General features: G+C 65.3%; 1 protein-coding gene across 1 annotated transcript in view; it reads left to right on the top strand.

Annotated features, from left to right (window-relative positions):
* Positions 1-888: 888 nt before the first annotated feature.
* LOC135891528 (potassium channel subfamily T member 2-like) overlaps positions 889-27,047 on the top strand; it is a 49,690-nt gene continuing 23,531 nt past the window's right edge. The window contains exons 1-14 of the mRNA XM_065419078.1: positions 889-977; positions 13,303-13,382; positions 13,904-14,006; positions 14,423-14,476; positions 14,560-14,608; positions 15,592-15,651; positions 16,682-16,756; positions 17,236-17,319; positions 17,661-17,758; positions 19,007-19,187; positions 22,306-22,470; positions 24,312-24,448; positions 24,783-24,846; positions 26,365-26,473. Of these exons, the coding sequence (XP_065275150.1) occupies positions 889-977; positions 13,303-13,382; positions 13,904-14,006; positions 14,423-14,476; positions 14,560-14,608; positions 15,592-15,651; positions 16,682-16,756; positions 17,236-17,319; positions 17,661-17,758; positions 19,007-19,187; positions 22,306-22,470; positions 24,312-24,448; positions 24,783-24,846; positions 26,365-26,473 (1,348 nt within the window). The remainder of the gene's footprint in view (positions 978-13,302; positions 13,383-13,903; positions 14,007-14,422; positions 14,477-14,559; positions 14,609-15,591; positions 15,652-16,681; positions 16,757-17,235; positions 17,320-17,660; positions 17,759-19,006; positions 19,188-22,305; positions 22,471-24,311; positions 24,449-24,782; positions 24,847-26,364; positions 26,474-27,047) is intronic.

The raw sequence follows: 27,047 nt of genomic DNA, 5'->3' as shown, positions 1-27,047 counted from the left end.
GGATCTGGTGGGTTAGAAAAGTGGGGTGGGGGAGGGAGCCAGGACTCCTGGGTTCTCCCCCAAGCTATGGGAGGGGAGTCAGGGCTGATGGGTGAGAGTGGAGGAGGCTGGGAGCAGGATTCCTGGGTTCTAGCCCAGCTCTAGGAGGGCAGTGGGGGCTAGTGGCTAGAGCAGGGCACTTGGGAGCCAGGATCCCTGGGTTCTCTCTAGTTCTGGGAGGGGAGTGGGGGCTGGGGGGTCAGAGCAGGGGGGGCTGGGAGCCAGGACGCCTGGGTTCTCTCCCGGCTCTAGGAGGGGAGTGCGGGCTGGTGGATCAGAGCAGAGGGGCTGGGAGCCAGCTGGCGGGGGGAGCCGGGGGCATCTTGTCCCCCCCTCCCGGAGCCCTAGGGGTCAAGGAAGCGCCGCGGCCGCAGGTGGCCCAGGGAGGGGACAGGACAGCAGCCCCCAGGCGAGGGGCGGATCGGGGCGGCCCCTCCTGCTGGAAACCGCCCCCCACATCCCTGCCGGAGACCGAGGCGCGCTCAGCGGCTGCCTCCCCTCGCTCCGCCGCCTCCGGAGCCCCGAGCCCGCCTGGCAGGGGCCGCTCGCCCCCCGGCCTGCCAGCCCCCCGGGGGCCGGGCCATGGGCTAGCGGGGGAGCCAAGGCGGGGGCCCCTCCCGGGCTGCTGCAAGCGCCGGGCACCAGTCCCTGGCAAGGCGAGGCTGATGGCACCAGCCGCTCGCTTCCTTCCACAGCCCTGGCAGCGGGGGGCAGAGAGCTGCTCCCGGATGCCCGCGCCGCCCCGCCATGCCCGTGGGCTCCGGCCGTAGCGGGCCGCCCTGGCTAGCGGCTCCCAGCACCCGCAAGCCGCCGGGGCGCAGCTGAGCGACGGCGGCGTCGAGAGCCAACATGGTGGAGCTGGAGAAGGAGGTGCTGCCCCTGCCCCCTCGCTACCGCTTCCGGGACCTGCTGCTGGGGGACTGGCAGGCCGACGAGAGGTGAGGGGAGCCCGGCGCTGGGGCCTGGGCATGGGGGGCACTGGCGCCCTGGGGGGGCTGGCGCGGCCCCGGAGCGCCGGAGATGCTGGTCCCCGCTCCAGCTTTGCCAGCCCAGCTCTGGGGCGAGCTGTGCCCGGGCGGCGCTGGGGGTGTCGGGCTCTCTGGGGCGTGGCCCCCGGTCGTGGTCCCTGGGCTGCCCGCTGCAGCTCTCGGCCTGGGCGGTGGGCGGTGGGTCTGCGCCCGCCTGCCCGAAGCACTTTGCCCTGGGAGCCGGGCGCGTGCGTCTTCCCCTCCGCCCCATCCCCCCTTTGAGGCGGGGCGGGGGGGGGCAGGCTTCAGCTTTGGACTTGCAGGGGGCTCAGTCCCCCTCCCTGATCAGTGCCACCACCCCAGAGCCTCCCCAAAGTCCCTGCTGCTGTCTGTGTCCTGCCACGTCTGGGCCCCCGCGTGAGGGATGGGGGCAAATGGGGAGGCGCTGCCTCGGGGCGTGGAGAGGGAAGGGAGCGGCAGCGTGGTCTGGTGTTTGGTACCAGGACTCCTGGGTTCTCCCCAGCTCTGGGAGGGGAGTGGGGTCGAGTGGTCAGAGCAGGAGGCGCTGGGAGCCAGGACTCCTGGGTTCTCTCCCCGGCTCCGGGTCAGAACGGCTGGCGCCGTCCCTGAGGACCCCCGGGAAGCCAGGGCTGTTTCCCAGACCATGTTGGGTGGTTCGGGGCGGCGACAGGGGACACCGGCTGGCTTTCGGTGGCTCTCCGTAGCGCCCTGGGGTGTCGCCTGGCGCCCCGGGGTCCTTTGTGGCTCTGACGGCTGCTGCCTGGGCTCTCCATGGGGGGTCTCCGGGGGCCTGCCCCCCCCCCCGGCGCGGCTGGGCGCAGCAGGAGCCCCCCTGGCTGAGCATGGGGGCAGGCCGCGCGCTGTGTGGAGCTGGGCGGTTTCCCCGTGGCATGGCGGGGGGCGGGGGGGGTTCCATGGCACTGCGTGGGGCACTGTGCGTGGGGCTCTGTCTGGTGTCCCCGGGGGTCTCCCTGGCTCTGACTGGCATGCACAGCGCACGGCCCGGTGCTGCAATGTCCCCCGCCCCCGCTGCAACACGTGGGGGCAGGGGTTCAGGCAATGGCAATGTGCCCCTGCCCTGCCCTGAGGGATCCCCCAATGGGACACTCCGTCTCCATGGCTCATGCAGTCCCCAGCCTCTCTGCTGAGCCGGCCCGTCCCCCTGGAGATCCCGCCCCTGGGGTCAGATTGGAGCCGGAATCCCATTCCCCACCCCCCTGGGCCAGCCAGTCCCTGCTGCTCTGGGACTGGATGGTGAGAGGCAGATGGGGGGGGGGGGGCGCTCAGGTCAGGAGTGAGGGGCACCGCAGAGCTGGGGGGCAGGGCTGGGATAGAGGGGGCTCCATGTCGGGCTTGAGGGGCACCAGCGAAGCTGGGGGGCTGGGGGAGCCCAGGGCTGGGGGAGCCCAGGGCTGGGTTAGCGGCAGGGCTCTGCAGGTCAGGAGTGAGGGGCACTAGCAGAGCTTGGGTGGGGGGAGCCCAGTGTGGGGCTGGTCTGGGTCTGTTCTTCCAGTGACCCGAGTCTCGGTGGCCTGGGGCTGCTGGGATCTAGCAGCTCCCAAGGGGTTAATGAAGCTGTGAGCCCAGATTGGTGAAGGGGGGGTGTTTTCAGAGCTTCCCTGGAGCCCATTTCCCCCCCCCCCATCCACCCACACCCCTCCTGTTCCTAGCCTGCTTCCTGCGACAGTCACCGGCTGCTGCCTGCTCATTGGAGCGGGGGATATGGGGGTAGCTTCGGTGTGCCCTGGTTCATGCAGGGAGATGTGTGGGTGGGGGGTGGATACGGGGCAGAGACGGGAAGGAGCAGGAGCCGGGCTGGGATACCCTCTTCAACCTCAGCTCATTTCCCCCTGTTGCCCCAGCTCCTCCCCCTTGGGCGGAGGCCTCCTGGAGCCAGCTCCCTGCAGCCTGAGCGGGTACCCGGGGCTGTCGGCTGGTGCCAGCGAGGGGAACCTTCTGGGGCTTTAAGTGCCAGCCTGGATCTGGCCCAGCGGGCAGAGGCTGGGTGGAGGAGATCTGTTGTGGTTAACTAGGTGTATCCCACTATGGTGTGCACAGACCACAACCCAGCTCCGGGGGCGCCCCCGTCGTCCCGCGCGCTGCAGAGACCGCGTGAGAGCCCGTCCCTCCCCCAGAGAGCTCCTCAAGGATCATTCTCACCCGCTTACAAAGGGAGAACTGAGGCCCAAGACAGACAAAGATTTGGAGGGGAAACCGAGGCACGGAGCAGGCAAGTGACTCGCCCTGCTCACTGGGTGGCAGAGCTGGGCATAGAACCCAGGAGTCCTGCATGCCAGGGCCGTGCCCGCCTCGCAAGCCCACGCCCCCCATGGGATTTTGCCTCCCCCTGAATGTTGCATACAGAGCGTCTCAGCAGAAGGTGCCATCTCGGTGTCTGTTCCCTGACGGACGGGCAGCCCCCCCAGCGCAGCCTGTGTCCCTCCCCCCCCCCGACTGCTGAGCCATCCCTGCCTGGCTTAGGAGCAACCGGAGTGATTAACACTCGCTTGACTCGCTGAGGAAGGGAGATTGATAGACCCGCACCCACGCTGGTGTCTCAATGTGGTGGTTGCTGGTCGCAAGGCCCGTTCCCCCTCCCTGTCTTTGTGTCCCCCCCACATCCCCGGCTTCACCCCAGCTCGGCATCCCCTGGCCTGCCTCTCCCCACCCCAACCCGCTCCCCAGGGGGCAAGGCCTGGACCAACGCGCTCCCCACCCAGGTCCCAATTTCTAACACCAAGGTGCAGCCTGCTGAGACTACAGCTCCCAGCATGCATTGCTCCCCCCCACTGTTTATGCTTGGCTAGCGACAGAGCGGTGCATGCTGGGCATTGTAGTTTCCCAGGGCCGCAGCACCAAGAGTAGAGAACAGGGCAGCTGCAGCAGCGGGATCCTGGCCTTTTGCCAATGAGGCATCGCTCAGCTGGGCTGGAACCCTAGCGGGGGGGGGGGGCTGGAGTGGGGACTCCTGGGTTCTAAGCCTGGATCTGTGACCTTTCCCTGCTCTGTGACTCAGTTTCCCCCTCTGCACAATGCTGGTAGCTCCCCATCCTCTCCCACGGTGAGGGCTGTGTGGCTGCACCTCGTTGTGGGCATGGAGGGGGTCGGGTGCCCATCTGGAGCTGGCTGGGGCCCTGGGCAGAAGGAGCGGACCAAGCTTGGCCCGGGCTGGCGTAGGGCCTCTCGGGATTCGCCGCTGGCCTCCAGCTCCCCAGGGAGCTGAAGTCTTGATGGCTCCAGGCAAATGGGTTCCCGCCAGTGGCTTATGGCCCTTCCTGGGCCTCCACTGGCCGAGGCATCAGCGGGCTGGAAGAGAGCGGGGGGGGGGCACTGCCTTTCCATCCCTTGGCTCTCCCTGCGGGAGCTTGGGCACATCCATGCATCTCTGCAGGCCTCAGTTTCCCCATCTGTAAAAGAGGGACAATAATCCCTCCTGTGGATAGTAGACTGGGAGTTTTTCAGGGTAGGGGCTGTCTCTCGCCATGTGTGTGCAGCCGATCTCCCCCAGTGGTGCCCGGTGCAACGGGGCCCGTGTTCTCAGTGTGCACGACCCTCATCCGATTAACGATAATCACAAGATCCGGGGCTTGAAAGCTGAATATTTTATTCCTCTGGTCTGGCCGTCTCCTCCCTTTCTCCGAGTAAGAACCAGAGCCCTGTAATGGGAGCCGGAAATAAAACACCGGCCCATTTATCCTTCCCCGCGACAAGTGGGGAGATTGGAAGTAAGGGGGTGAAGGGGGGGAAATTGGCCCCCGGCGTTATAATTAGCTGTGACGTGGGGGTGGGAGCATTTAGCCAGGGTCTGCTCTAGGAATGATCTGCGGGGGCCATGCAGCAGGTCAGACGAGCTGATCACAACGTCCCTTCCGGCCTTGGAATCTCCCACTGCATCTGCTCCCGGGGCCGGCGCGTCTCAGCCGGTTCGACATTTCGCACCTGGCGGAGCCCTGCAGGGCAGGAGGCCTTGCTCCGGCAGCAGCCGCAGGGCGTTTTGGGGGGGGCAGGGATCTGCCGGCGGCTGAGTGCCCCGGGGGCCGGGCGGGGCTCTGGAGTAGCAAAGGGAGGCAGGGTGCGGGGGCTGTGCCCAGCGGCATGCTGGGAGCAGCGGAAGGTGGGAATGAGCAGCTTCGTTCCTCGTGCGTCTCCTGCAATTGATACAGGGCACCCCAAGAGGGGCTGAGCCGGCCCCTTGCCCCCTGGGTCCTGCTATGCTGGGTGGCTCAGCCCCCAAAGCACCTAGAGACCCTACAATAACAAACCAGCACATGGAGCCCCTGCGTGACCCTCTATTAACATACGGGTGAATGCAGCTGCCGTGTTCATAATCGATCCTATGCTAACGAAACATTATAGGGGTCCGCGCACCCTACAATAAACCAGAGCCCAGCTCCATGCACCCTACAATAACCAACCAGCTCCGCGCACCCTACAATAACCAACCAGCGCCCGGCTCCGCGCACCCTACAATAACCAACCAGCTCCGCGCACCCTACAATAACCAACCAGCGCCTGGCTCCGCGCACCCTACAATAACAAACCAGCTCCGCGCACCCTACAATAAACCAGAGCCCAGCTCCATGCACCCTACAATAACCAACCAGCTCCGCGCACCCTACAATAACAAACCAGCGCTCAGCTCCGCGCACCCTACAATAACCAACCAGCGCCCGGCTCCGCGCACCCTACAATCACAAACCATGCTCCCCGTGGACCTCTGCCTGGCCCCAGCGGTTCTCAGCCTCGGCCGGAGCAGAGGGAAAATCTGGGAGCTGCTCTTGGCTCGTTATTGGTTCCTTTCATTGCCAGTCTCGGCTGCCCAGGAAGGCTCTGGCCCAGCAACTGCAGCCTAAATTCGGCCTTAGCCTGCCAACCAGGCCCTTCCTCTCCTCCCCCTCCCAGCCTGCAGGGAAAGGGGCTTTGGATTCTTCCCTGTTACTGGGGGCGGGGGGACAAGAAAAGGAAAAGGTTCCGTCAGCTGCACAGAGCTGGAGTGTCAGAGACAGACGGGAGCGTGGGCAAGAAACAGGAGAGAGTTTCTCTAGCTCTGCTGGTGCCCCTCTGTCCTGACCTGCAGCCCAGCTCTCTACGCCGGGGGTACGCAGCCTCCTGCCCCTTGCCTAGATGTGTCAGCAAATTGCTCTCACCTGACGGGAGGTGGAAGCTGGAACCCGTGTCAATTTCCCTCCCACGTCCGCTTGTTTGTCAGCGGAGCGAGTCCCCCGGGGGGGTCCCAGCCTGTCTGCTCAGCCCCAGCCCCCCGAGCCCAGCTCCGGCCCCGCTCCCAGAGACTCCCAGTGCTGATCTGTTAGCTCTCGTTGAAAGGGCCTCGTGCCTGCCGCCTTCAAAGGGCAGTAGCTTCCCCGCTCAGCCCCTTGGGGAAGGCTCAGCTTGTCCCTCTTTGCACCATCCGCCTCGCTTGTCGAGTGGCTTTCTTGACGCCTCCGTTGTGTGGGAGCCGAGCGGCTGCACCCCATCGTCCCCGGGAGAGACGCTGCGTCTGGCCGGGCTGCGAGTCCCCTTTCTGCCTAGGTAGCCAGCGCTGGGGGGTGGAGAGAGGCCGCAGCCTCGAGCAAACCTCGTCTCCCTGCAGAGCACAGTGCCTGCCTGGGAGATCCGTGTCCCGCAGGTGGGTCCCTGCTCTGGCCATGCCTTGCTGGCAACCAGCCCACAGCCCCCTGGATTGCCCAGCTCTCCCCAGCTGTGGCACTCATGCACCACAGGTCCTCGTGCAGCCACTGGCACTGGTGCAAGGTGGGCGTGAAACGCTCCCAGCCAGCCTCTCCCTGTCCTGGGGGTGGCGGTGGGGGCGTGTCACAGGTGCACGGCTGCGCTGGGTGTTGGACAGGGGAAGGCTGGGCCACGTGAGAGTTGCAGCTTTTAGAGGGCACCACACCGGACATCTCTGTCAGCCAATCCGTGCCTGGGCGTAGCCCTGCCAAAAACCAACCAGAATGTGGGTGTGGCAGGCTCTCTGACAGCCAATCAGAGCAGGGGTGTGGCACTGTTGACAGCCAATCAGAAGTGGGGTGACCCAGACACCAAGTGTGAAAAATTGGGACGGGGGTGGGGGGTAATAGGAGCCAATATAAGAAAAAGACCCAAAAACGGGACTGTCCCTATAAAATCGGAACATCTGGTCGCTCTCATCAGAAGATGGGTGTGGTATTCTCCCTGACCGCCAATCAGAGTACGGGTGTGACATGAGCATCAGCCAATGAGAAAGTGCCTGTGGGTTATCCCGCAACATAAGAGCCCGGGGGCTGGTGCTCTGTGCTGAGAGAGCCCCCAGAGCTGGGGTGCTGCTCCCCCTCCCCCCAGACCCTGATGCTGTGCACCTCTCTCGTCCAGCACCCCCTGACATTTGGTGCAGGGGGCGGCCAGGGTCTAGCAGGATCAGCTGGTTCGGCTCCCGGCTGGGCGAGTGACCTCTGACCTTCCGAGAACATTTCCCTGTGGGTTGTTAAAAAGCGGTTGGGGGGGGGGGCAGGGATGCCCCAGCCCTAGCCCTATTTTGAAGGTCTTCCAACAAGCTAAGAGGGGAACAGCGTCAGCGCTTGGGGGTCCCCTAAGCCCAGGGGGGGCCTGGCTGGAATCCACCACCCCAGGCCTGCAGCGGCCGGGCACAGGCGGGAGCTGCCATCACCCCCCGAAAGGCTCCCACCCCGCAGCCCGGGGGAGCCGTTCGCCAGCGAGCTGCAGACGTAGCTCCCACCTGGCTCTGGTCCGGCTGACCCCTCTGCAGCCAGAGCCCTAGGGTGGGCGTTCCCCTCCCAGTGCCCGGGGGGAAGGGCATGGCATGCACCCAGGGGAGCAGCGAGGGGAGAATGAAGCCAAGGGGGCAGGGTCTCGTTAGTACCCCATGCAGGCCAGCTGTGGGGCCGGCCTGGGACGCTCCCCCCCCACATCCCAGCGCACTCCTGGGGGGATCCTCAGCAGGGCCAAAGGGGCAGAACCCCACTGGTATCACTAGGGCTTGTGCAATGTGCGTCACAGGCACAGCTCCCCCCCCCCCCCCCCGTGCCATCCCCCCATTGCCTGGCCACTCAGATCATTTCCCCGCCCGCCCTGGGCACGCCGGGCGGGCAGATTCCCCGTCCAGCCTCCCATTGCCTGGGGGCAGTTGCCTGTGTCGATCCTACCTCCGCTGCGCCCGGCGTGGCTGCCTGACAGACCTCACCCCTGCCACTGCAGACACCCTGCCCAGCCCCACTGGGACAAAAAGAAGGGGTGACCGGGACCCCCCCACAAAGAAACCCTACAGGCCTAATGCAGCCCCCATCAGCCGGCACCTGTTACCCATGTCCTAAATAGCACCATGCAAGCTGGGGTGGGGGCGGGTATCCCCAGCAATGGCCCCTTTGCTCCCAAGGGGTCTGCTGAGGACAAAGCCCTGTTGCTCTAATGATTGAACCCCCCCAGGATGGGTGGGGGAGCTGAGAGCAGCCCCCACGCGTCTGGGCGGCGGCAGCGCCTGGCACCAGCTGCTTCCCAGACTCAGCTCCAACGAGGTTTTGTTATTTCTCCTCGCGCCGGATCCGCGGGGCTGCCTCACCGTCCCCTGGCCCCGCACTGGGATTCGATATCGCCCCGTGTGTGTGTGTGTGTGGGGGGGAATTGTGGAACGGAGCCGCACCAGGCTGCCCCACACTCTCACGTCAACCGTGGACCCCTTCTGAGCCGCCCAAAGATGGGATAGGGCAGGGAATGGGGCACGGGGTCTTTCCCCTCTAGGAATGTCAGCTCCAATCTGACCCCAGAGCAGGGGGCTGGCTGGCTGGCTTGGGGGGGCACAGGGCCTTTCCCCTCTTGGGAACTCCAGCTCCGGCTCCAGGGTGGGGGACTGGCTGGCTCGGGGGAGCAGGGAATAGGCCCCAGGGCCTCTCCCCAGTAGGAGACCAGCTTGATGACTACTCCCACCAGCTCAGTGGCTTCTTGGTGAAATAGTCCCGGGGAACCGGTGCCCCGGGGTCTGCAATTGCCCTGGGGCCCGGTGCCCCGGGATCTGCGATCGCCCTGGGGCCCGGTGCCCCGGGGTCTGCGATCACCCTGGGGACCGGTGCCCCGGGGTCTACGATCGCCCTGGGGACCGGTGCCCCGGGGTCTGCGATCGCCCTGGGGACCGGTGCCCCGGGATCTGCGATCACCCTGGGAACCGGTGCCCCGGGGTCTACGATCGCCCTGGGGACCGGTGCCCCGGGGTCTGCGATCGCCCTGGGGACCGGTGTCCCGGGGTCTGCGATCACCCTGGGAACCGGTGCCCCGGGGTCTACGATCGCCCTGGGGACCGGTGCCCCGGGGTCTGCGATCGCCCTGGGAACCGGTGCCCCGGGGTCTGCGATCGCCCTGGGGACCGGTGCCCCGGGGTCTGCGATCGCCCTGGGAACCGGTGACCCGGGGTCTACGATCGCCCTGGGGACCGGTGCCCCGGGATCTGCGATCGCCCTGGGGACCGGTGCCCCGGGGTCTGCGATCGCCCTGGGGACCGGTGCCCCGGGGTCTGCGATCGCCCTGGGGCCCGGTGCCCCGGGGTCTGCGATCACCCTGGGAACCGGTGCCCCGGGGTCTACGATCGCCCTGGGGACCGGTGCCCCGGGGTCTGCGATCGCCCTGGGGACCGGTGTCCCGGGGTGTGCGATCGCCCTGGGAACCGGTGCCCCGGGGTCTACGATCGCCCTGGGGACCGATGCCCCGGGGTCTGCGATCGCCCTGGGAACCGGTGCCCCGGGGTCTGCGATCGCCCTGGGGACCGGTGACCCGGGGTCTACGATCGCCCTGGGGACCGGTGCCCCGGGGTCTGCGATCGCCCTGGGGACCGGTGCCCCGGGGTCTGCGATCGCCCTGGGGCCCGGTGCCCCGGGGTCTGCGATCGCCCTGGGGACCGGTGCCCCGGGGTCTGCGATCGCCCTGGGGACCGGTGACCCGGGGTCTGCGATCGCCCTGGGGACCGGTGCCCCGGGGTCTGCGATCGCCCTGGGAACCAGTGACCCGGGGTCTGCGATCGCCCTGGGGACCGGTGCCCCGGGGTCTGCGATCGCCCTGGGGACCGGTGCCCCGGGGTCTGCGATCGCCCTGGGGACCGGTGCCCCGGGGTCTGCGATCGCCCTGGGGACCGGTGCCCCGGGGTCTGCGATCGCCCTGGGAACCGGTGCCCCGGGGTCTGCGATCGCCCTGGGGACCGGTGCCCCGGGGTCTGCGATCGCCCTGGGGACCGGTGCCCCGGGGTCTGCGATCGCCCTGGGAACCGGTGCCCCGGGGTCTGCGATCACCCTGGGGCCCGGTGCCCCGGGGTCTGCGATCACCCTGGGAACCGGTGCCCCGGGGTCTGCGATCACCCTGGGAACCGGTGCCCCGGGGTCTACGATCGCCCTGGGGACCGGTGCCCCGGGGTCTGCGATCGCCCTGGGAACCAGTGACCCGGGGTCTGCGATCGCCCTGGGAACCGGTGTCCCGGGGTCTGCGATCGCCCTGGGAACCAGTGACCCGGGGTCTGCGATCGCCCTGGGGACTGGTGCCCCGGGGTCTGCGATCGCCCTGGGGACCGGTGCCCCGGGGTCTCTGATGGCCCCGGCAACTGGCACCCCAAGCTGCAGAGTTTTCTTCCTCCATCCCAGAGGCCGCCTGTCCTCCCGGCGTGGGTGTCACTCCAGCCGTGGCTACTGTGAGAGGGGTGGTCTGGCCCCGCCCTGACTCTGGTCTGGCCCTGCCCTGGCTTTTAGCGCCTGGTGCCAAGGCTCTGTACGGTCGGCTGGATTGTCTGGGGGGCAGGGGAGAGCCGGCCCCTGGATTAACTCCCACAGGGCTGTGGCTCTGGCACGGCACCTTCCTTCCTAGGTGAGTCCCGAACGGTGTGTGTGGGGGGGTCAGGGACATGTCCCTCCTGTCCCTGCCCCGGCATCACTGCGACAGTCACACTCAGGGCAGCTCCCCATCTCGCAGCGATGGGCTCAGGTTCCCTGCAGACCCAGGCAGATACATGCCCACACATCCTCTGGGCAACCAAATGGCAGATGAAATTCAATGTTGATAAATGCAAAGTAATGCACATTGGAAACCATCATCCCAACTCTACCTATGAAATGATGGGGTCTAAATTAGCGGTTACCACTCAAGAAAGAGATCTTGGAGTCACTGTGGAGAGTTCTCTGAAAACATCCACTCCATGTGCAGCGGCAGTAAAAAAAAAAAGCGAACAGGATGTTGGGACTCATTAAGAAAGGGATAGAAAATAAGACAGAAAATATCATTTTGCCTCTATATAAATCCATGGTATAAATCCAGTATTCATCCTTGACTACTGCGTGCAGACGCGGTTGCTCCATCTTAAAAAACATATATTGGATTTGGAAGAGGTTCAGAAAAGGGCAACAGAAATGATTTGGGGGATGGAACGGCTGCCGTATGAGGAGAGATTAATAAGACTGGGACTTTTCAGCTTGGAAAAGTGACGACTAAGGGGGGATATGCTAGAAGCCTATAAAGTCATGGCTGGTGTGGAGACAGTGACTAAGGAAGTGTTATTTACTCCGTCTCATAACACAAGAACTAGGGGTCACCCAATGGAATTAATAGGCAGCAGGTTTAAAATAAACACAAGGAAGTATTTCTTCACACAACGCACAGTCAACCCATGGAACTCCTTGCCAGAGGATGTTGTGAAGGCCAAGACTATCACAGGGTTCAAAAAAGAACTAGATAAGTTCATGGAGGATAGGTCCATCAATGGCTATTAGCCTGGACGGGCAGGGCTGGTGTCCCTAGTCTCTGTTTGCCAGAAGCTGGGAATGGGCGACAGGGGATGTATCACCTGATGATTCCCTGTTCTGTTCATTCCCTCTGGGGCACCTGGCACTGGCCACTGTCAGGAGACAGGACACTGGGCTAGATGGGTCTTTGGTCTGACCCAGGCTGGCCGTTCTGATGTTCTTTAAAGTTTTCCTTTGCAAACCACAAGGGCTAGAAACGTAATTCTGTACGTTTGGTGGATGAACGTCACGAGGCTGCTCTCACCCGCTGATGCCAGGCGCTGGGCCCAGGTCCCAGTGCAGGGCCGTAACCCAGCCCTGCCCCCCATGCCCACTGGTTCCCGGGGCGAATGACATGGGCAAAGCCAAGTCCTGGGTTTCAAGCAGGCGGAGGCGCCTGAAATTACTGCGGCTGCCTCCCTCCTCCCGGCGCATTGTCCGATGATCGGGGTGATGGATGCAGGATCCCTGACGAATGCAAACGAGGCAGGTGCTATGGGGAGGGGTGGGGAGAAACCAGCAGCTGAGTATCCCTGCAGCAGGCCTCACACAGCCGCTCACTGGCGGTGGGGAGGCGGCCGCGTGCCATGGCTGGTGCAGCAGGTCAGGACGCCTGGGTTCTCTTCCCAGCTCTGGCATGGGGGACGGTCCTTGCCCTGAGGATGTTCCAGTTGAACGTGAAGCCACACGGGGAGCCCGCATGCGATAGCGTCTGCTCCTGCCTAGGGCCGAGGTTGCCGGAGCTGGTGGCTCATCAGGAGCGAGAACATGCCAGTGGGGGGAGCTGGGAGCCGCTCAGCCAGGCTTGTGGCTGGACACACAGCTGGGGGTGAACCAGCAATTCTGCCAATGGGCCTGGAGCGGAGCCGGGGGGTAGGGTCCGATCGCCACTGCTCTTCTGGGGGCAGACGGTGGCACAACCACAAGGGGCTTTGGAATCCAAATGTCTGGCTGCTCCCTGCATCCTGGCACATCACTGATGCCAGCGTCCCTCCCCGCACCCTCCCAGGCCTGGTACCACCCCGGGCTCCCTCTCCGGCTCAGTGATCACAGCTAACGAGATGCCGATCGGTGTAGGCCAAGCGAAGCGAGTCCAGCTTAGGGTCCTGCCAGCCAATTAGCGCCCAGCAGTAAGTGATGCGCTAGAGTGAGGGCCTGGAGCAGCCGGGCTCTGCCAGCCCCAGACACAAGGCAAAGGGGGACCCCAGCCCGATAGGACCTAGGGGGGAGAGGCTGGGCGTGGGATGCAGGCGTTGGGCCAGGACTCAGAGATCTGGGGTGGCCACCCAGCTCTGCCACCGACTCCCTGGGGTGACTGTGGGCAAGTCACTGATCCTGCCCTGCCTCCCTGGGGCCCTGTGGGGTTAAAAGCCCCTGGACTGTGTCCGGGAAGGTGGCACCCTGGGGAGCTGTCTCTGGTGCTGACCCAGGCCTGGCAGAGGCTGCCTGGATATGCCCGGAGCCCCGTTCCAAGCACGCAGGTCCCTGCAGCCTCAGCTCATCCCCCACTGACCCCGTCTCTCTCGCAGGGTCCAAGTGGAGTTTTACGTCAACGAAAACACCTTCAAGGAGCGGCTGAAACTCTTCTTCATCAAGAACCAGCGCTCCAGTGAGTCGCTCCGGCCGCCCCCAGTCCTGGGGGGGGGGCCGGCGCAGAGTCTGGGACGGCTAGAGCAGGGCGCGGCCTCCCCACGGCCCAGGCACCACAGCCCGCGGCGATGGATGGTTCTGTGGGTCTGCAGCTGCCGGGGCCCCGAACTGGGTCTGCCTGGGCCACAGGGGATGGGACCGAATCACAGCTCGGAGCGCCCGGGAACCTCCCGTTTCTCCCCTCCAGCCCCATCTCCCTCGCCTCGTGGGCGTTACTCTGTCTGTCTTGGGGCCCCGCTAGCTCTAGCTCGACCATCAGATGTGGGCTTGAGGCAGGAATCCTGTGTCCCACGACTCCTGGGTTTCTCCCCAACTCTGGGAGGGGCAGTAGAGTCTAGCGGTTAGAGCAGGGAGGCCTGGGCGTCAGGAGTCCTGGGTTCCCTTGTAGGCAGTGGGGTGGGGGCTTTGCCCTCGCAGTCTGTGCTCGCCCCAGCGCGGCGCACGGGGCACTGCCCGTCTCACCCGCCGTGTGTGTTTCAGGTTTGCGGGTGCGTCTGTTTAACTTCTCCCTCAAGCTGCTCAGCTGCCTCCTGTACATCATCCGGGTGCTGCTGGACGACCCCCAGGAGGGCCGAGGGGGCTGGTGAGTGAGGCCCCCCCTGCCCCGGCCGTGACTAGCTCAGAGCCCCCCAGCTGCGGGCGGCCAGGAGACACAGCCCTACGGTGACCGGCAGCGCCGTGCTGGGAGCCGCACAGAAAGGGCGGGGTGGGCATGGGCGCCCCATGGGCAGCCCCCACGTTACCCAGAATGCTCTCTGCCGCGGGCACCGCTGGGTTTGCTGGCTCGGCCCGGGGCTCCAATCACCCCACCCTGCCCAGGGACGTGCCAGCTGCATGTGCCGGGCAGGAGAGGCTGTCTGAGCACCCTTGGCACGGAGATCACAGCGGGCACCCCAGGGTGGGGATGTGGGGGCAGAAACCAGGGCCGGCCCGGTGAATGGAGACGATGGCCAGGGGCTCAGAAGTCTGTCTGTCTCCTGTCTCCTTCTGCTTTTCCAGCTGGGGCTGCCCCAGGCAGAACCACTCCGCTCACCACCTGAATAAATTTGACTGGTAAGTGTCCGGAGGCGCCGAGCCGGCGGGGCCAGGGCTGGGGAGCACTGGAGCCTGCCCTCAATGTGGCTTTTCTCTTCCAGGACCCCGATTATCTGGGTGAATAGGCCTCTGCCCCTCTGGGGGCTGCAGGTGAGTGTGGGGGGGTCCTGCAGGGGGAGCAGGGGGGGACTGGAGCGCATGGGGGTTAGTGACTTGTGGGGGCCTAGGAGTCTGTGTCCTAGTATTGGGGGGGTTGCCTTGGGGGTGTGATGGACACATGGAGGGACCCCCCCACTGGGAGGGGACTGAGCTGGTCACACGGGTTATCGAGGGAGGTGGCGTGTCGGCAGTTTCACCAGCCTCTTTCCTCCCAAAGGATCCCAGAGGTTGCTTCTCTGGGCGCTGACATGCAGCCACCTCTGGGGTGGGGCGTGGTCACCCGGCAATGTTTAACAGCGGCTGGGCAATGCTGCACACACAAGGGGCAAGGGAACAGAGCTGATCCCAGGCAGCGAAGAGCAGAAGCCAGGAAGGCCCAGGACTCGGAAGCCCCAGCCAGCCTGGGGTTGGGGTCGGGGTTGGGGTCAGGGTGGAGAATGACTCACTTTAAATATCTACCCTCTGGCCAAGGGCCCCGGGGATCATTCCGGCTGCGGATGGAATCCGTGACTTCCAAAGACCTCCGTGACTTCAGCACCAGAGGCTGGGAGCCGCAGGGTCTTGCCTGAGGCAGCGGGGCCCCCAAACTCCCAGCCGCCATGTGCATCAGGGGGATCCCCGCAGCTCCCCACCGCCCTGGGTGGTAGGGGGACCCTGGAGCTCTGAGCCCCCACAGGTGCTGCCGAAGATTTGGCCATGGGTATTTTTAGTAAAAGTCAGGGACAGGTCGCGGGCAATAAAGAAAAATTCACTGAGCCCGCGACCTGTCCCTGACTTTTACTAAAATACCCCTGGCCAAATCTTCGCCGTCATCCCCGGGCTGCTGGGCCGCCGGCTGCTCGGCAGGAGCTGGGGTCCTCTCCCAGTCCCCTGGGACGCCCAAGGCCGTGCACTGGTGGGGAAAGCTCCGGGCTCCATGTGGGGCTGGCAGCGTCATTCCCCTACTGACCCCTCCCTCTGTTCCCCACCCCCAGGTGCTGGTGGCTTTGATCAGTTTCCTGGAGACGATGCTGCTGGTGTATCTTGGCTACAAGGTACAACTGGGGGGGGGGGCTGCTCTGTGCAGGAGAAAGCGGGTTCCCCCTCTGCCCCCCCATGCCCTCCTCCCGGGATCTCTGCCTTTCCGCTGCTATCTCCTGCTACAGTGGGGGGGTCCCTCTGAGCGAGCCAGGGGAGGGGGCCAGACTCGGCACGGGTGTAAATCGATGGAACCACCCTGGTTTACCCCAGCTCAGGATCTGGCCCTCGGGGTTCCAGCCCCGTCCCCAATCCCCCAATACATGGCAACCCGGCCCCCTCCTGAGGCAGCTAGCGGATGCCCCTGGAGTGATGAGCAATTTTGGGGGGATGGGCAGAGAGGGGGCAGGGAGGGACCCCCCTGTCCTGGGATCATCCCATTCCCCGATGATGGGGGGAGCGGGTCTGGGACTGGAGGGGAGAGAGGCTGTAGCCGGGGGGGGCAGGGTAGATGGATTTAATGCCCCCCCCCAACTCTTGATATTGACAAGGCCAGTTCTCCCCAATCAGCCGTCTGGCACCCAAGTGGCTGGGGGTTCCCAGATCTTTCCCCTTCGTTTCTTTTAATGACCCCCCCCTTGAGCAGAATCATTAAAGCTGTGGGACCAGGGGGGAGACAAGCACCCGCAGAGCCTCCCCCTCCCCCCCGGCTTTACAACAGGCTGCGGTAGTTTGGTGAAAGACGGATAGAGCCGCGTGGACAGGACCAATGGAAACTGCTCCCCCCACACACCCCCAGCTCGGCTGGTTCCCCTCAGTCCGGACCCCCAGCCCCGCATTAGCCCAGCCCTGGGCTGCCCCCCAGCTCGGCCGGTGCCCCTCGCTCCCGACCCGCAGCCCCTGCCAGCCCAGCCCTGGGCTCCCTTGCCAGGTCAGCTGATGCCCCTCAATCCTGAGTGAACTGGGGAAGGGGGGGCCAGGGCTGGGGGGCCGGGGCCGGGGCTGGGACTGGGGACGAGGGGGCAGGGGCTGGGGGGCAGGGGGATCCGTTATTGTTTATTCCTGGCGGGAGGCCTTGGGCTCTGATTTCCTCTCTCCCGTCGCCAGGGGAACTTGTGGGAGCAGGTTCTGCGGGTTCCCTTCATGCTGGAGATGATGAACACAGCACCTTTCCTCATCACCGTGAGTCGGAGCCAGGGACCGCCTCCCCATCCCCCCTTCCCCCACTACATCCCCTGCCCCACTAACCCCCTTCCACCACCAGCCCCCCATCCCCTGCCCCACTAGATCCCATCACTCCCGCTAACCTCTCCATCCCACTTCCCCCACCAACCGCCCCAGCCCAGCCCCAACTAAATCCCTCCCTGATCTCACTGCTTCCCTCAATAACCCTCCCCCCCAGATCCATCACCCCCACACCCTTAAGCTGACTGGCCCTTGTCATGTTCCTGTCCTAGGCCAGGGGCCCATGGTGGCAGAAGTGGGATCCGTACAAGACACCATCCCCACCCCCGCCCTGACTGGGCCTCAGCCTCCCACATCCAGCAAATCACAGTGCAGGGCAGATTCCTGCTGCTGGGAGGTCTGTCCTGTGCCGGGGGCGGGGCTCTGTGGGGCTCTGTGCCCCCCCCCACTGCTAATCTCCCCCCCCCCATGCTCAGGTGTTCTGGCCCCCGCTGCGCAATCTCTTCATCCCGGTGTTCCTGAACTGCTGGCTGGCCAAGCACGCCCTGGAGAACATGATTGTGAGTCTCAAGGCTGGGGAAGGGGGGGCTCGCCCAGGGGTGGGGGCCACGGCTCTGCCTCCCCCCTCTCTCGCCTCTGCTGGCCCTTCTCAGCAGCAGCAAATGGCTCCCTGGCCCCGTCTGGCAGGGGGTGGGGATGGGGCACACACCGTGCCAACGAGCAGCACCCACAGTCCCAGCTGGGTCTGGGGTTTCTGCTGAATGTCCCAGATGTGCCGGGCTCGGTGTGTGTGTCGTGTGTCCCAGCTGTGCAGGGCCGTCCGTGTTGCCTGCCCGGTGGGGGAGGGGACGGCAGCACCCGGCCCCTCAACGCCCCCCCCCCCCCCCGCCTCTCGTCCCAGCAGAATGATCTCCACCGCGCCATCCAGCGGACGCACTCCGCCATGTTCAACCAGGTCCTGATTCTGGTCTGCACCCTGGTCTGCCTGATGTTCACCTGGTGAGTGGGGCCCGGTGCCAGGCTCCTGCCCCTCCCCAGCTGCAGGGACAAGGCTCAGACTGGCCCCGGGCCCTGGCCTTCGAAGGAGCAGAGGGGCTGGGCTCAGCGGCGCCTCCCTGGGGCTGGAGCTGTGCTGCCGGGGGCAGCGGAGTGGCAGCACCATGGACAGCAGCCTGGCTGGGCCTTGGCCGCCTGCCACTTGGGCCCGGAGCCTTGAACCCCCAGAGCCGGCCAGGCGGAGCGCGTGGCATGCTGTACCCCCGCCCGCCTGCAGGGGTCAGCGTGGGGTTGCCCCCCCCCCCCCATGCTGCATTGCTGCAGCCAGCTCTGGGGCGAGGCACGTCACTCACCAGGCAGCGCGTCGCCAGGGTATTTACCGTTGTCACAGATGCACAGATTGTGCCCACTCCTGGCCCCGTGCGGTCCGTGGGGGGTGCCCCTTTCAGTGAGACAGCCCTTCTCGGGGGTCCACTCTCTCTCGGGGTCAGGCCCCTCCACCTCCTGGAGCCGCACCTCTCGGAGCCTTAGCACGTCTCTCTCTCGCCGTGGGCCCCCTCAGGGAGTCCCCTCGCTCTGGACCCCCCAGGGCCTCCACCCCCCGAAAGGAATAATGCCCCCCCCCCGCCCTGTTCTCTAGACCAGAGTGACTCTCAGCCAGCGTAACACAGGAGGGTTTATTGAGCATTGAACCCAGCACAGGAAACTCTCCGGCCTCAGGCCTGGCCTCCCTCAGCACAGCACCCAGTCTCTCTGCTCCCCCTCTCCAGCCCCGAGCCCCCCTGCTTCCCAGCTGGGCATCTGATACCCCCGGCCCCAAGCCCCGCCTCTGTCCATTGTCTTCTCTTCAGGGAAACTGGGTCGTAAACCAGGGCCTCCTCTCCTCGCTTCTGTCCTCTGGCTGGTTAGGTCACTGGGTCCTCACTCTGCAGCCCATTGTCCTCCCACTAGCCAGAACCGGCTGCAACTCCTGAGCTGGGTCTCAGGTCACCGGTCGCTGGGGTGTCCATTCTCCAGGCCATCGGCTGGGGTCCCAAGTTCCCTCTCCGGTCCTCTGTAACAACAAACTCCCTCTCCCCTCACCTCGTTAAACCAGTAACACCCAGGGAAACTGAGTCCCACCCCCTCTGCATGCAAACCATTGGAAAAACATGAAAAAAAACCCCAGAAAATCCCCCACTTTGTCACAACCATCCCAATGATCCTGGCTGTGACGCTGACCGGTGGCTGGCCCTTCCCCCGCCCCCCCAGCATCTGCGGGATCCAGCACCTCGAGCGCGCGGGCAACAACCTGACCCTCTTCGACTCGCTCTACTTCTGCATCGTCACCTTCTCCACCGTGGGCTTCGGGGATGTCACCCCCAAGATCTGGCCCTCCCAGCTGCTGGTCGTCATCATGATCTGCGTGGCGCTCATTGTCCTGCCCATCCAGGTGAGCTGGGGGTGGCTGCCCAGACCGGGGGGGCGGTGGGACCTGGGGGGCGGGTCACTGACTCCAAGTGAGCCAGGTGCACTCCGGGGCTTGGTCCTGTTAGCGTAACCCGGGAGGACCTGGCCTCCCTGGGGAGCAGCCGTTTGCTGACGGGCTCCTCAGTCCAGCAGCCAAGCTCGAACCAGCTCCAGCGGCTGGAAGGTGAAGCTGGCCGAGGTCCAGCTGGCCACACGGCGCCGATGTTTGCCAGGGAGGGGAATGAACCCGGGGGTGCGGTGGGTTCTCTGTCCCTGGCTGCTCTGAGCTCCGGGCCGGCCCACGGCCTGCACTGGGCAGGGGGTCGTACCAGGCATCTCGGGAAGAAACAATCACTCTGGCTGGGGGGGGGGGGGGCTGGATTCCCCAGGAGCAGGGTCCAGCCACTTGGGGTGACCGTGGGGCAGGTCCGTGCTGGGGGGGGGGGAGTCCAGAGGGGGAAAGCTGGAGCCAGGGAGGAGCTGAGCTCTCTCTGCAGGCCAGGAGGGGGCGTCCTGCCTCTCCGCTGCCTTTTCGCAGCTCCAGCCCAGCAGCCCAGCCAGGGCCAGTCCACGGGGCGCTGCTGCCTAGGCCCCACTGCATATGAGGCTCACTGAACTCCCTTGCCCTGGTGTAGACAGCACGCCGCTCCAGCGGGGTCACCCCAGATCAACCCCGCAGGGGAACCGCTCCCAGCACCATTGCATTTGGGCCCAGAGACAGGAGGCAAATTCCTGGATCCACCGAGCCAGATCCCCAGCTGGCATCAGTGGCCTTTGCTCCATTGGCTGCGTGTGCATTGCATGTGGCTGTATGTGCACTGCGTGTGGCTGCGTGTGCGCTGCGTGTGGCTGTATGTGTGTGGTGTGTCCACCATCCTGGCCAGGTCTGGAGGGTGCCGGGTACTTGCCACTCAGATCTGGCATGTGGGAAGCCCTGCCTGGTGGCTTGGCAGCAGCAGGCCCCACATGGTGACGGGGGCGGGCGAGGACACGAAGTGCTGGCTCCTGCCGTCTGTCGGCTCTGGGGGTGGTGGATTAGAGCCTCCAGGGCCGGGAACAGCCGGTTTTTGGGGAGCCCCGGAGCCTGGGGAGAGCCGCAGAGCCCCCTGCCCCTCCCCACAGGCTAGGGACCTGGGGAGGCCCAAGTGCAAGGCAGGAGACAGGGCCCCCCAGACAGGCTGTTGGCTTTTCCTGGTGCTGAAGGTCTGGGTGGGATAAAGATGGAGTTGGGGGATTGCGCCTCTAGCAGGAGGGCGGGAACACCCCCCCCCCCGCCCCAGGGAACAGCCCCCACCCCCAGGGAACAGCCCCCCAACCCGAGAAGTGGCCCGCCAGCTCCTCTGCCTCCCCATTACCCCCCATGCTCGCTCCCAGCCCCGGAGGCACCGCCCCAGCCCCTCGCTGCCAGGCCTGGGGACTCTCCGGCAGGTGCTCCCCACCAGGAAGGAGTGGGATCCCAGCCCGAGGGAGCTAACCCAGCTGGCAGCGCCCACGGGCCCAGCCCTCCCCCTGGTTGTCAGGACAGCGGCTTGTGAGCTGGCGCCAGCGGAGGCCTTCGGAGCGCAGGCACCTCACTGCCTGGCGCTGGCACGACCGGGCCCAGAGCAGAATGGGGGGGCGGGGGGGGCCCGAACAAATTCATGCCACGGGGCCTGCTTCCAGCCCGTCCACCATGCATGAGGACCCCTCGCCCGGCACCGAGATGCAGCCACCTCTGGGGTGGGGTGTGGGGGCTGTTTATACAGAGATCCCTCGCCCGGTGCTGAGGTACCCCCACATTGCTCCTAGCTGCATACCACCTGCTGAGCCCCGCTCCCCGCAGCCCGGCGCCCCCCACTGAGCCCCCGACCCCTCCCCGCAGCCCGGCGCCCCCCGCCGAGCCCCCCCCTCTCCCCGCAGCCCGGCGCCCCCCGCCGAGCCCCCCCCTCTCCCCGCAGCCCGGCGCCCCCCGCCGAGCCCCCCCCACCGAGCCCCCGACCCCTCCCCGCGGCCCAGCGCCCCCCGCCAAGCCCCCCCGCTCCCAGCGGCCCAGCGCCCCCCGCCAAGCCCCCGCCCCGCTCCCCGCAGCCCGGCGCCCCCCGCCGAGCCCCCAACCCCTCCCCGCAGCCCGGCGCCCCCCACTGAGCCCCCGACCCCTCCCCACGGCCCAGCGCCCCCCGCCGAGCCCCCCCGCTCCCCGCAGCCCAGCGTCCCCCGCCTAGCCCCCGCCCCGCTCCCCGCAGCCCGGCGCCCCCCGCCGAGCCCCTGACCCCTCCCCGCAGCCCGGCGCCCCCCGCCGAGCCCCCCCCCTCCCCGCAGCCCGGCGCCCCCCGCCGAGCCCCCCCCACCGAGCCCCCGACCCCTCCCCGCGGCCCAGCGGCCCCCGCCAAGCCCCCCCGCTCCCAGCGGCCCAGCGCCCCCCGCCAAGCCCCCGCCCCGCTCCCCGCAGCCCGGCGCCCCCCGCCGAGCCCCCGACCCCTCCCCGCAGCCCAGCGCCCACCACCGAGCCCCCGCTCCGCTCCCCGCAGCCCGGCACCCCCCCGCCGAGGTCCCGCCCTGCTCCCCGCAGCCCAGCGCCCCCCGCCTAGCCCCTGCCCCGCTCCCCGTAGCCCGGTGCCCCCTGCCGAGCCCCCCCTTCCCGCAGCCCAGCGCCCCCCGCCAAGCCCCCCCCGCTCCCAGCGGCCCAGCGCCCCCCGCCAAGCCCCCGCCCCGCTTTCTGCAGCCCGGCACCCCCCGCCGAGCCCCCCCCGCTCCCCACGGCCCAGTGCTCCCCGACGAGCCCCCGCCCTGCTCCCTGCAGCCCAGCGCCCCCCGCTGAACTCCCCCGCTCCCCGCAGCCCGGCGCCCCCCGACGAGCCCCCTGCCCCGCTCCCCAGTGCCCCCCGACGAGCCCCCGCCCCTCTCCCCGCAGCCCCGTGCCCCCCGCCGAGCCCGCCACAGCCCGGCGCCCCCCGCCATGCCCCCACCCAGCTCCCCGTGGCCCAGCGCCCCCCGCCAAGCCCCCCCCCCGTTCCCCGCAGCCAGGCGCCCCCTGCTGAGCCCCCGCCCCATTCTGGGTGGCACTGCGCCCCCTAGCGCTGCGCTGGGGCCCCCTAAGGCCGGCTCCCCGCCCTCTCCCGCAGTTCGAGCAGCTGGTCTTCCTGTGGATGGAGCGCCAGAAGTCGGGGGGCAACTACAGCCGGTACCGGGCTCAGACGGAGAAGCACGTGGTGCTGTGCGTGAGCTCCCTCAAGATCGACCTGCTCATGGACTTCCTCAACGAGTTCTACGCCCACCCCCGCCTGCAGGTGAGGGGGGGCCGGGGGCGAAGGAGCTCACCCCAAACACCCACAGAGCCAGCTGCTCCCAGCTCTGCACAGGCATTGTCTCCGGCCAGGGTTCGGGGGGTCAGCGTGGGGTTTGGGGGGCAGGACAGGGTTCGGGGGGATCAGTGTGGAGCTTGGGGGGCAGGACAGGGTTCGGGGGTCAGCATGGGACTTGGGGGGCAGGATAGGGTTGGGGGGATCAGCGTGGGGCTTGGGGGTCAGTGTGGGGTTTGGGGGGTCAGTGTGGGGGTTGGGGGGTCAGGACAGGGTTTGGGGGGTCAGTGTGGGGTTTGGGGGCAGAACATGGTTGGGGGGGTCAATGTGGAGGTGGGGGCAGGGCCGGGTTTTGAGGGGTCAGCATGGGGCTTGGGGTAAGATTTGGACAGGAAAGTCTGGGGGTCCAGTTCAGGTTTTGGGGGGTTAATGCACCGTTCGCTCCCACACTCGCTGCACACCATGGTCTGCCCCTTCCCGACCCCCCACCGCCTGCCAGCACATTCCCTCCTTGTCAAATCAGGAGCAACGCCCTCAACTAGCAGAAGGGGTGATTTGCATATTTATATATGCAAATGAGACACCCCCACAGACTGCTGCACCGTGTCTTGCATGGCCTTCATGCCTGGCACAGCCCAGGTGGGAGGAGGGTGCAGGGAACAGAGCGACCCATTTTATCTCCCTTGCCCAGGAATCGAACCAGCAGCTGGGCTGTGGGGGGACATAGATGGGGCAGCTGACTCAATGCCCCCCTCCCCACTCCGGGAAAAACATGCTTTGAAAGCTCTCAGGGCCCAATCCTGGGTTCTCAGGATAAATTGAGGGTAACCACTGTAAGTAGACAAAGGGGAAACCGAGGCACGGAGAGGGTGGAGCCAGGACTAGAACCCAGGATGGCAGCATCCCTTGGGGGGAGGGATAGCTCAGTGGTTTGAGCATTGGCCTGCTAAACCCAGGGTTGTGAGTTCAATCCTTGAGGGGGCCACATAGGGATCTGGGGCAAAATCAGTACTTGGTCCTGCTAGTGAAGGCAGGGGGCTGGACTCTATGACCTTTCAAGGTCCCTTCCAGTTCTAGGAGATAGGATATCTCCAATAATTTTAGCATCATGCCCTGGATGGAGCGCTGTTGGCTCTGTGCTGCATTATGGCCAGGTAAGGGGGCAGACCCCGGGTACCCCCGGCAGAGGGGCCGGTGCCCTACCGGATAAGAGGTTACTATTGCTGCCTGCTAGGGGGGTGCTCCTCCACTGCAGGGCTGGAGGTTGGGAGCACAGACCCAGCCCGGGGCGGGTGTGGGGCAGGGGGCATTGACCCCTGTAGAGCGAAGCTCTGGACCCCCACCCTGTACCGCAGCAGGCAGAGCTGGGCACCGTGGGCACGAGGGGGCGCTGAGCCCTGATTCCAGCTGGGGAGGTGCAGGGGAACAGCACTGGGGGGGGGGCTGCTCCAGGGGGCCCCAATGGGCTGGTGTCTTGGCACCGCTCTGCGGCCGTGGGGGGGGGGTCTGGGCTAGCAATGCGCATTGCCCCCGCCCTGGATGCAGGGGGCTGCCCATTGCGGTGCAGGGCGCAGAGCGTCTCAGCGGGCAGGCGAAGGGCTGGCATCGCCCGAGGCTGGAGCTCTGTGCTTCCTGAACCCTCAGAACCCCATGGAAGGGTGGGGGGAGGGTGGGGGATGGAAAGGGGGTGGCTGGCCTGGGGGACTGGCATGGGGGGGGCTGGCCCAGGGGGCTGGCTGTGCTGGGATATGGGGCTGGCCTGGGGGGCTGGCCTGGGGAGGCGTAGAGGGCTGGCCGTGCCCTGACCATGCCCCGCGTCTCCCCGGCAGGACTACTATGTGGTGATCCTGTGCCCCACGGAGATGGACGTGGCGGTGAGGCGGGTGCTGCAGATCCCGCTCTGGTCCCAGCGTGTCATCTTCCTGCAGGGCTCGGCCCTCAAGGACCAGGACCTCATGCGGGCCAAGTGAGTGCCAGCCGAGCGGGGCTGCCCCAGGCCTGGGGGGCCCTTCCTCCCATCCCCCTCAGCCAATGGACAGAAGAAATCGATGGAACTGGCCAATAGGGTCGGAACACCTTGGCTGCCCCCCAGCCAGCTGGCAGACCCACATGGGGGGCCCTGCCCCACACTGTCTGTGAGGGGAGGGGTGCCAGGGCAGGGGGCTGGACCTGTCTGTGAGGGGGGACAAGGGGTCCAGTCCCATCCTATCTCCAGCCACTTTGCTCCCCCCAGCTGGTCCAAGCTGCCCCGCTGGGGTCTGGTTTCCTGCTAACCCCCGTCTCTTCTCCCCCCGCCGAAGGATGGATGACGCAGAGGCCTGCTTTATCCTCAGCAACCGCTTCGAGGGAGACCGGATTGCTGCGGTAGGTGCCACGCACTGATATCCCACCCTGCGGGCAACCCAGCCGGCCCCAGCACAGGGTTAAAGATGGTACCGGGGGGGAGGGTATTTATTACAGGGTAGCACCCAGATACCCCGTGACAGGTTCAGTCACAGAGACCCCCTTGGGACTGCCACCTGATGTGCTGACTCTACCTCTGAGCCCGTTTTCCCTGGCAGCTTGGGACTTCAGTACCCTGCCGTGTTGAGCCAGACACGCCAGCCTGCTGCAAACACAGACCCGGGTCTGAACCACGTCCCCCACAAGCTGCAGACTTAACTGAAAACAGCTTAGAAAGTGCTCCTGTCTCCAGCACCCAGACACCCAGCTCCCAATGGGATCCAAACCCCAAATAAATCCGTTGTACTCGGTATAAAGCTTATACAGGGTAAACTCATGAACTGTTCGCCCTCTATAACACTGATAGAGAGAGATGCACAGCTGTTTGCTCCCTCAGGTATTAATCACTTACTCTGGGTTAATTAATAAGCAAAAAGTGATTTTATTAAGTATAAAAAGTAGGATTTAAGTGGTTTCAAGTAATAACAGACAGAACAAAGTAAGTCACCAAGCAAAATAAAACAAAACACGCAAGTCTAAGCCTAATACAGTAGGAAACTGAATACAGATGAAATCTCACTCTCAGAGATGTTCCAATAAGCTTCTTTCACAGACTAGACGCCTTCCTAGTCAGGGCCCAAACCTTTCCCCTGGTACAGACCTTGTTAGTTCCAGCTCAGGTGGTAACTAGGGGATTTCTCATGACTGCAGCCCCCTTTGTTCTGTTCCACCCCCTTTTATAGCTTTGGCACAAGTCAGGATTCTTTTGTGTCTCTGGGTCCCCACCCCTCCTTCTAAATGGAAAAGCACCAGGTTTAAGATGGATTCCAGTACCAGGTGACATGGTCACATGTCCTGGGAGACCCCAAGCCTTCATTCTTCCCGGCCTGACTCACAGGAAGGCTTGCAAGTAAACAGAGCCATCTACAGTCAATTGTCCTGGTTAACGGGAGCCATCAAGATTCCAGACCACCATTAATGGCCCACACTTCGCATAATCACAATAGGACTTCAGAGTTATATTTCATATTTCTAGTTTCAGATACAAGAACGGTACATTTATGCAAATAGGATGACCACCCTCAGTAGATTATAAGCTTTGTATGATACCTTACAAGAGACCTTTTGCATGAAGCATATTCCAGTTACATTATAGTCACACTCATCAGGATACTGTCATAAAATCACAGAGTGCAACATCACAACCCTGACCAAGATCAGGGCCCCGTTGTGCTGTGTGCTGGGCCGCACAGCTCTCCTGCACTGGCTTCTTTTGATATGCGCTGGCAGGGGCCGTGTTGTCCGGTTCTCCGTCCTCCGCGGGGCGCTGGGGGCTGCGGGAGGGCAGTGGGGGGAAGCGTGATCCCTCCTGGTGCCTGGGGGAAATGTGGGGGGCCTGGCCTGGCTGTGATGCTCTGCCCCATCTCGCCCGCCCCCCAGGATCATCAGACCATCCTCAGGGCCTGGGCGGTCAAGGACTTTGCCCCCAACTGCCCCCTGTATGTGCAGATCCTCAAACCCGAGAACAAATTCCACATCAAATTCGCAGGTGAGCTGTCCGCCCTGCCCGCTGCACCTCCCCACCCTGGCCCCCGGTGGGCCCTCTCTGCCCCCTGCCCTGCCTCTGCCATGCACCTGCCTCCACTGTGCCCCTGGCACCCTCTCCTGCCCCCGCTCCTGCAGTGGTCGGCAGTGGGGGAGAGGGGAGAGAGAGGGGGGTGTCTATGGGGCTGGAGGGATGGATGATGGGTTTGTAGGAGGATGGAGGGTTGGCTGGATAGAGGGTTATGAATGAGGGTGGATAAATAGGAAGATGGGGATGTACATGGGGATGGAGGGATGGATAAGACAGAGAGTAGATGAATAGAGCAGACAGAGGAGAGGACGGGGATTGAAGGATGGATCAGATAGAGGAGTGGACGGGGATGGACGGATAGCTATAGAAGGAGGGAAGGTGGTCGGGTGGCTGGTGGACGGATAGCTGACAGAGCTAGCAGAGGCAGGATGATAGGCGGAGGGAGGGAAGAAGGAAGGGACGGATGAAGGAAGCAAGCGGCTGGGGGAGCGGGCCCAGCTCCTCCTGGATAGCCCCGGCCCTGGCTCCCAGCCCATGTGCATCTCTC

The sequence above is a fragment of the Emys orbicularis genome, chromosome 19 (genome assembly GCF_028017835.1).
Source record: "Emys orbicularis isolate rEmyOrb1 chromosome 19, rEmyOrb1.hap1, whole genome shotgun sequence".
NCBI classification, from domain to species: Eukaryota; Metazoa; Chordata; order Testudines; family Emydidae; genus Emys; species Emys orbicularis.
This window is presented reverse-complemented; position numbering and strand designations above follow the sequence as displayed.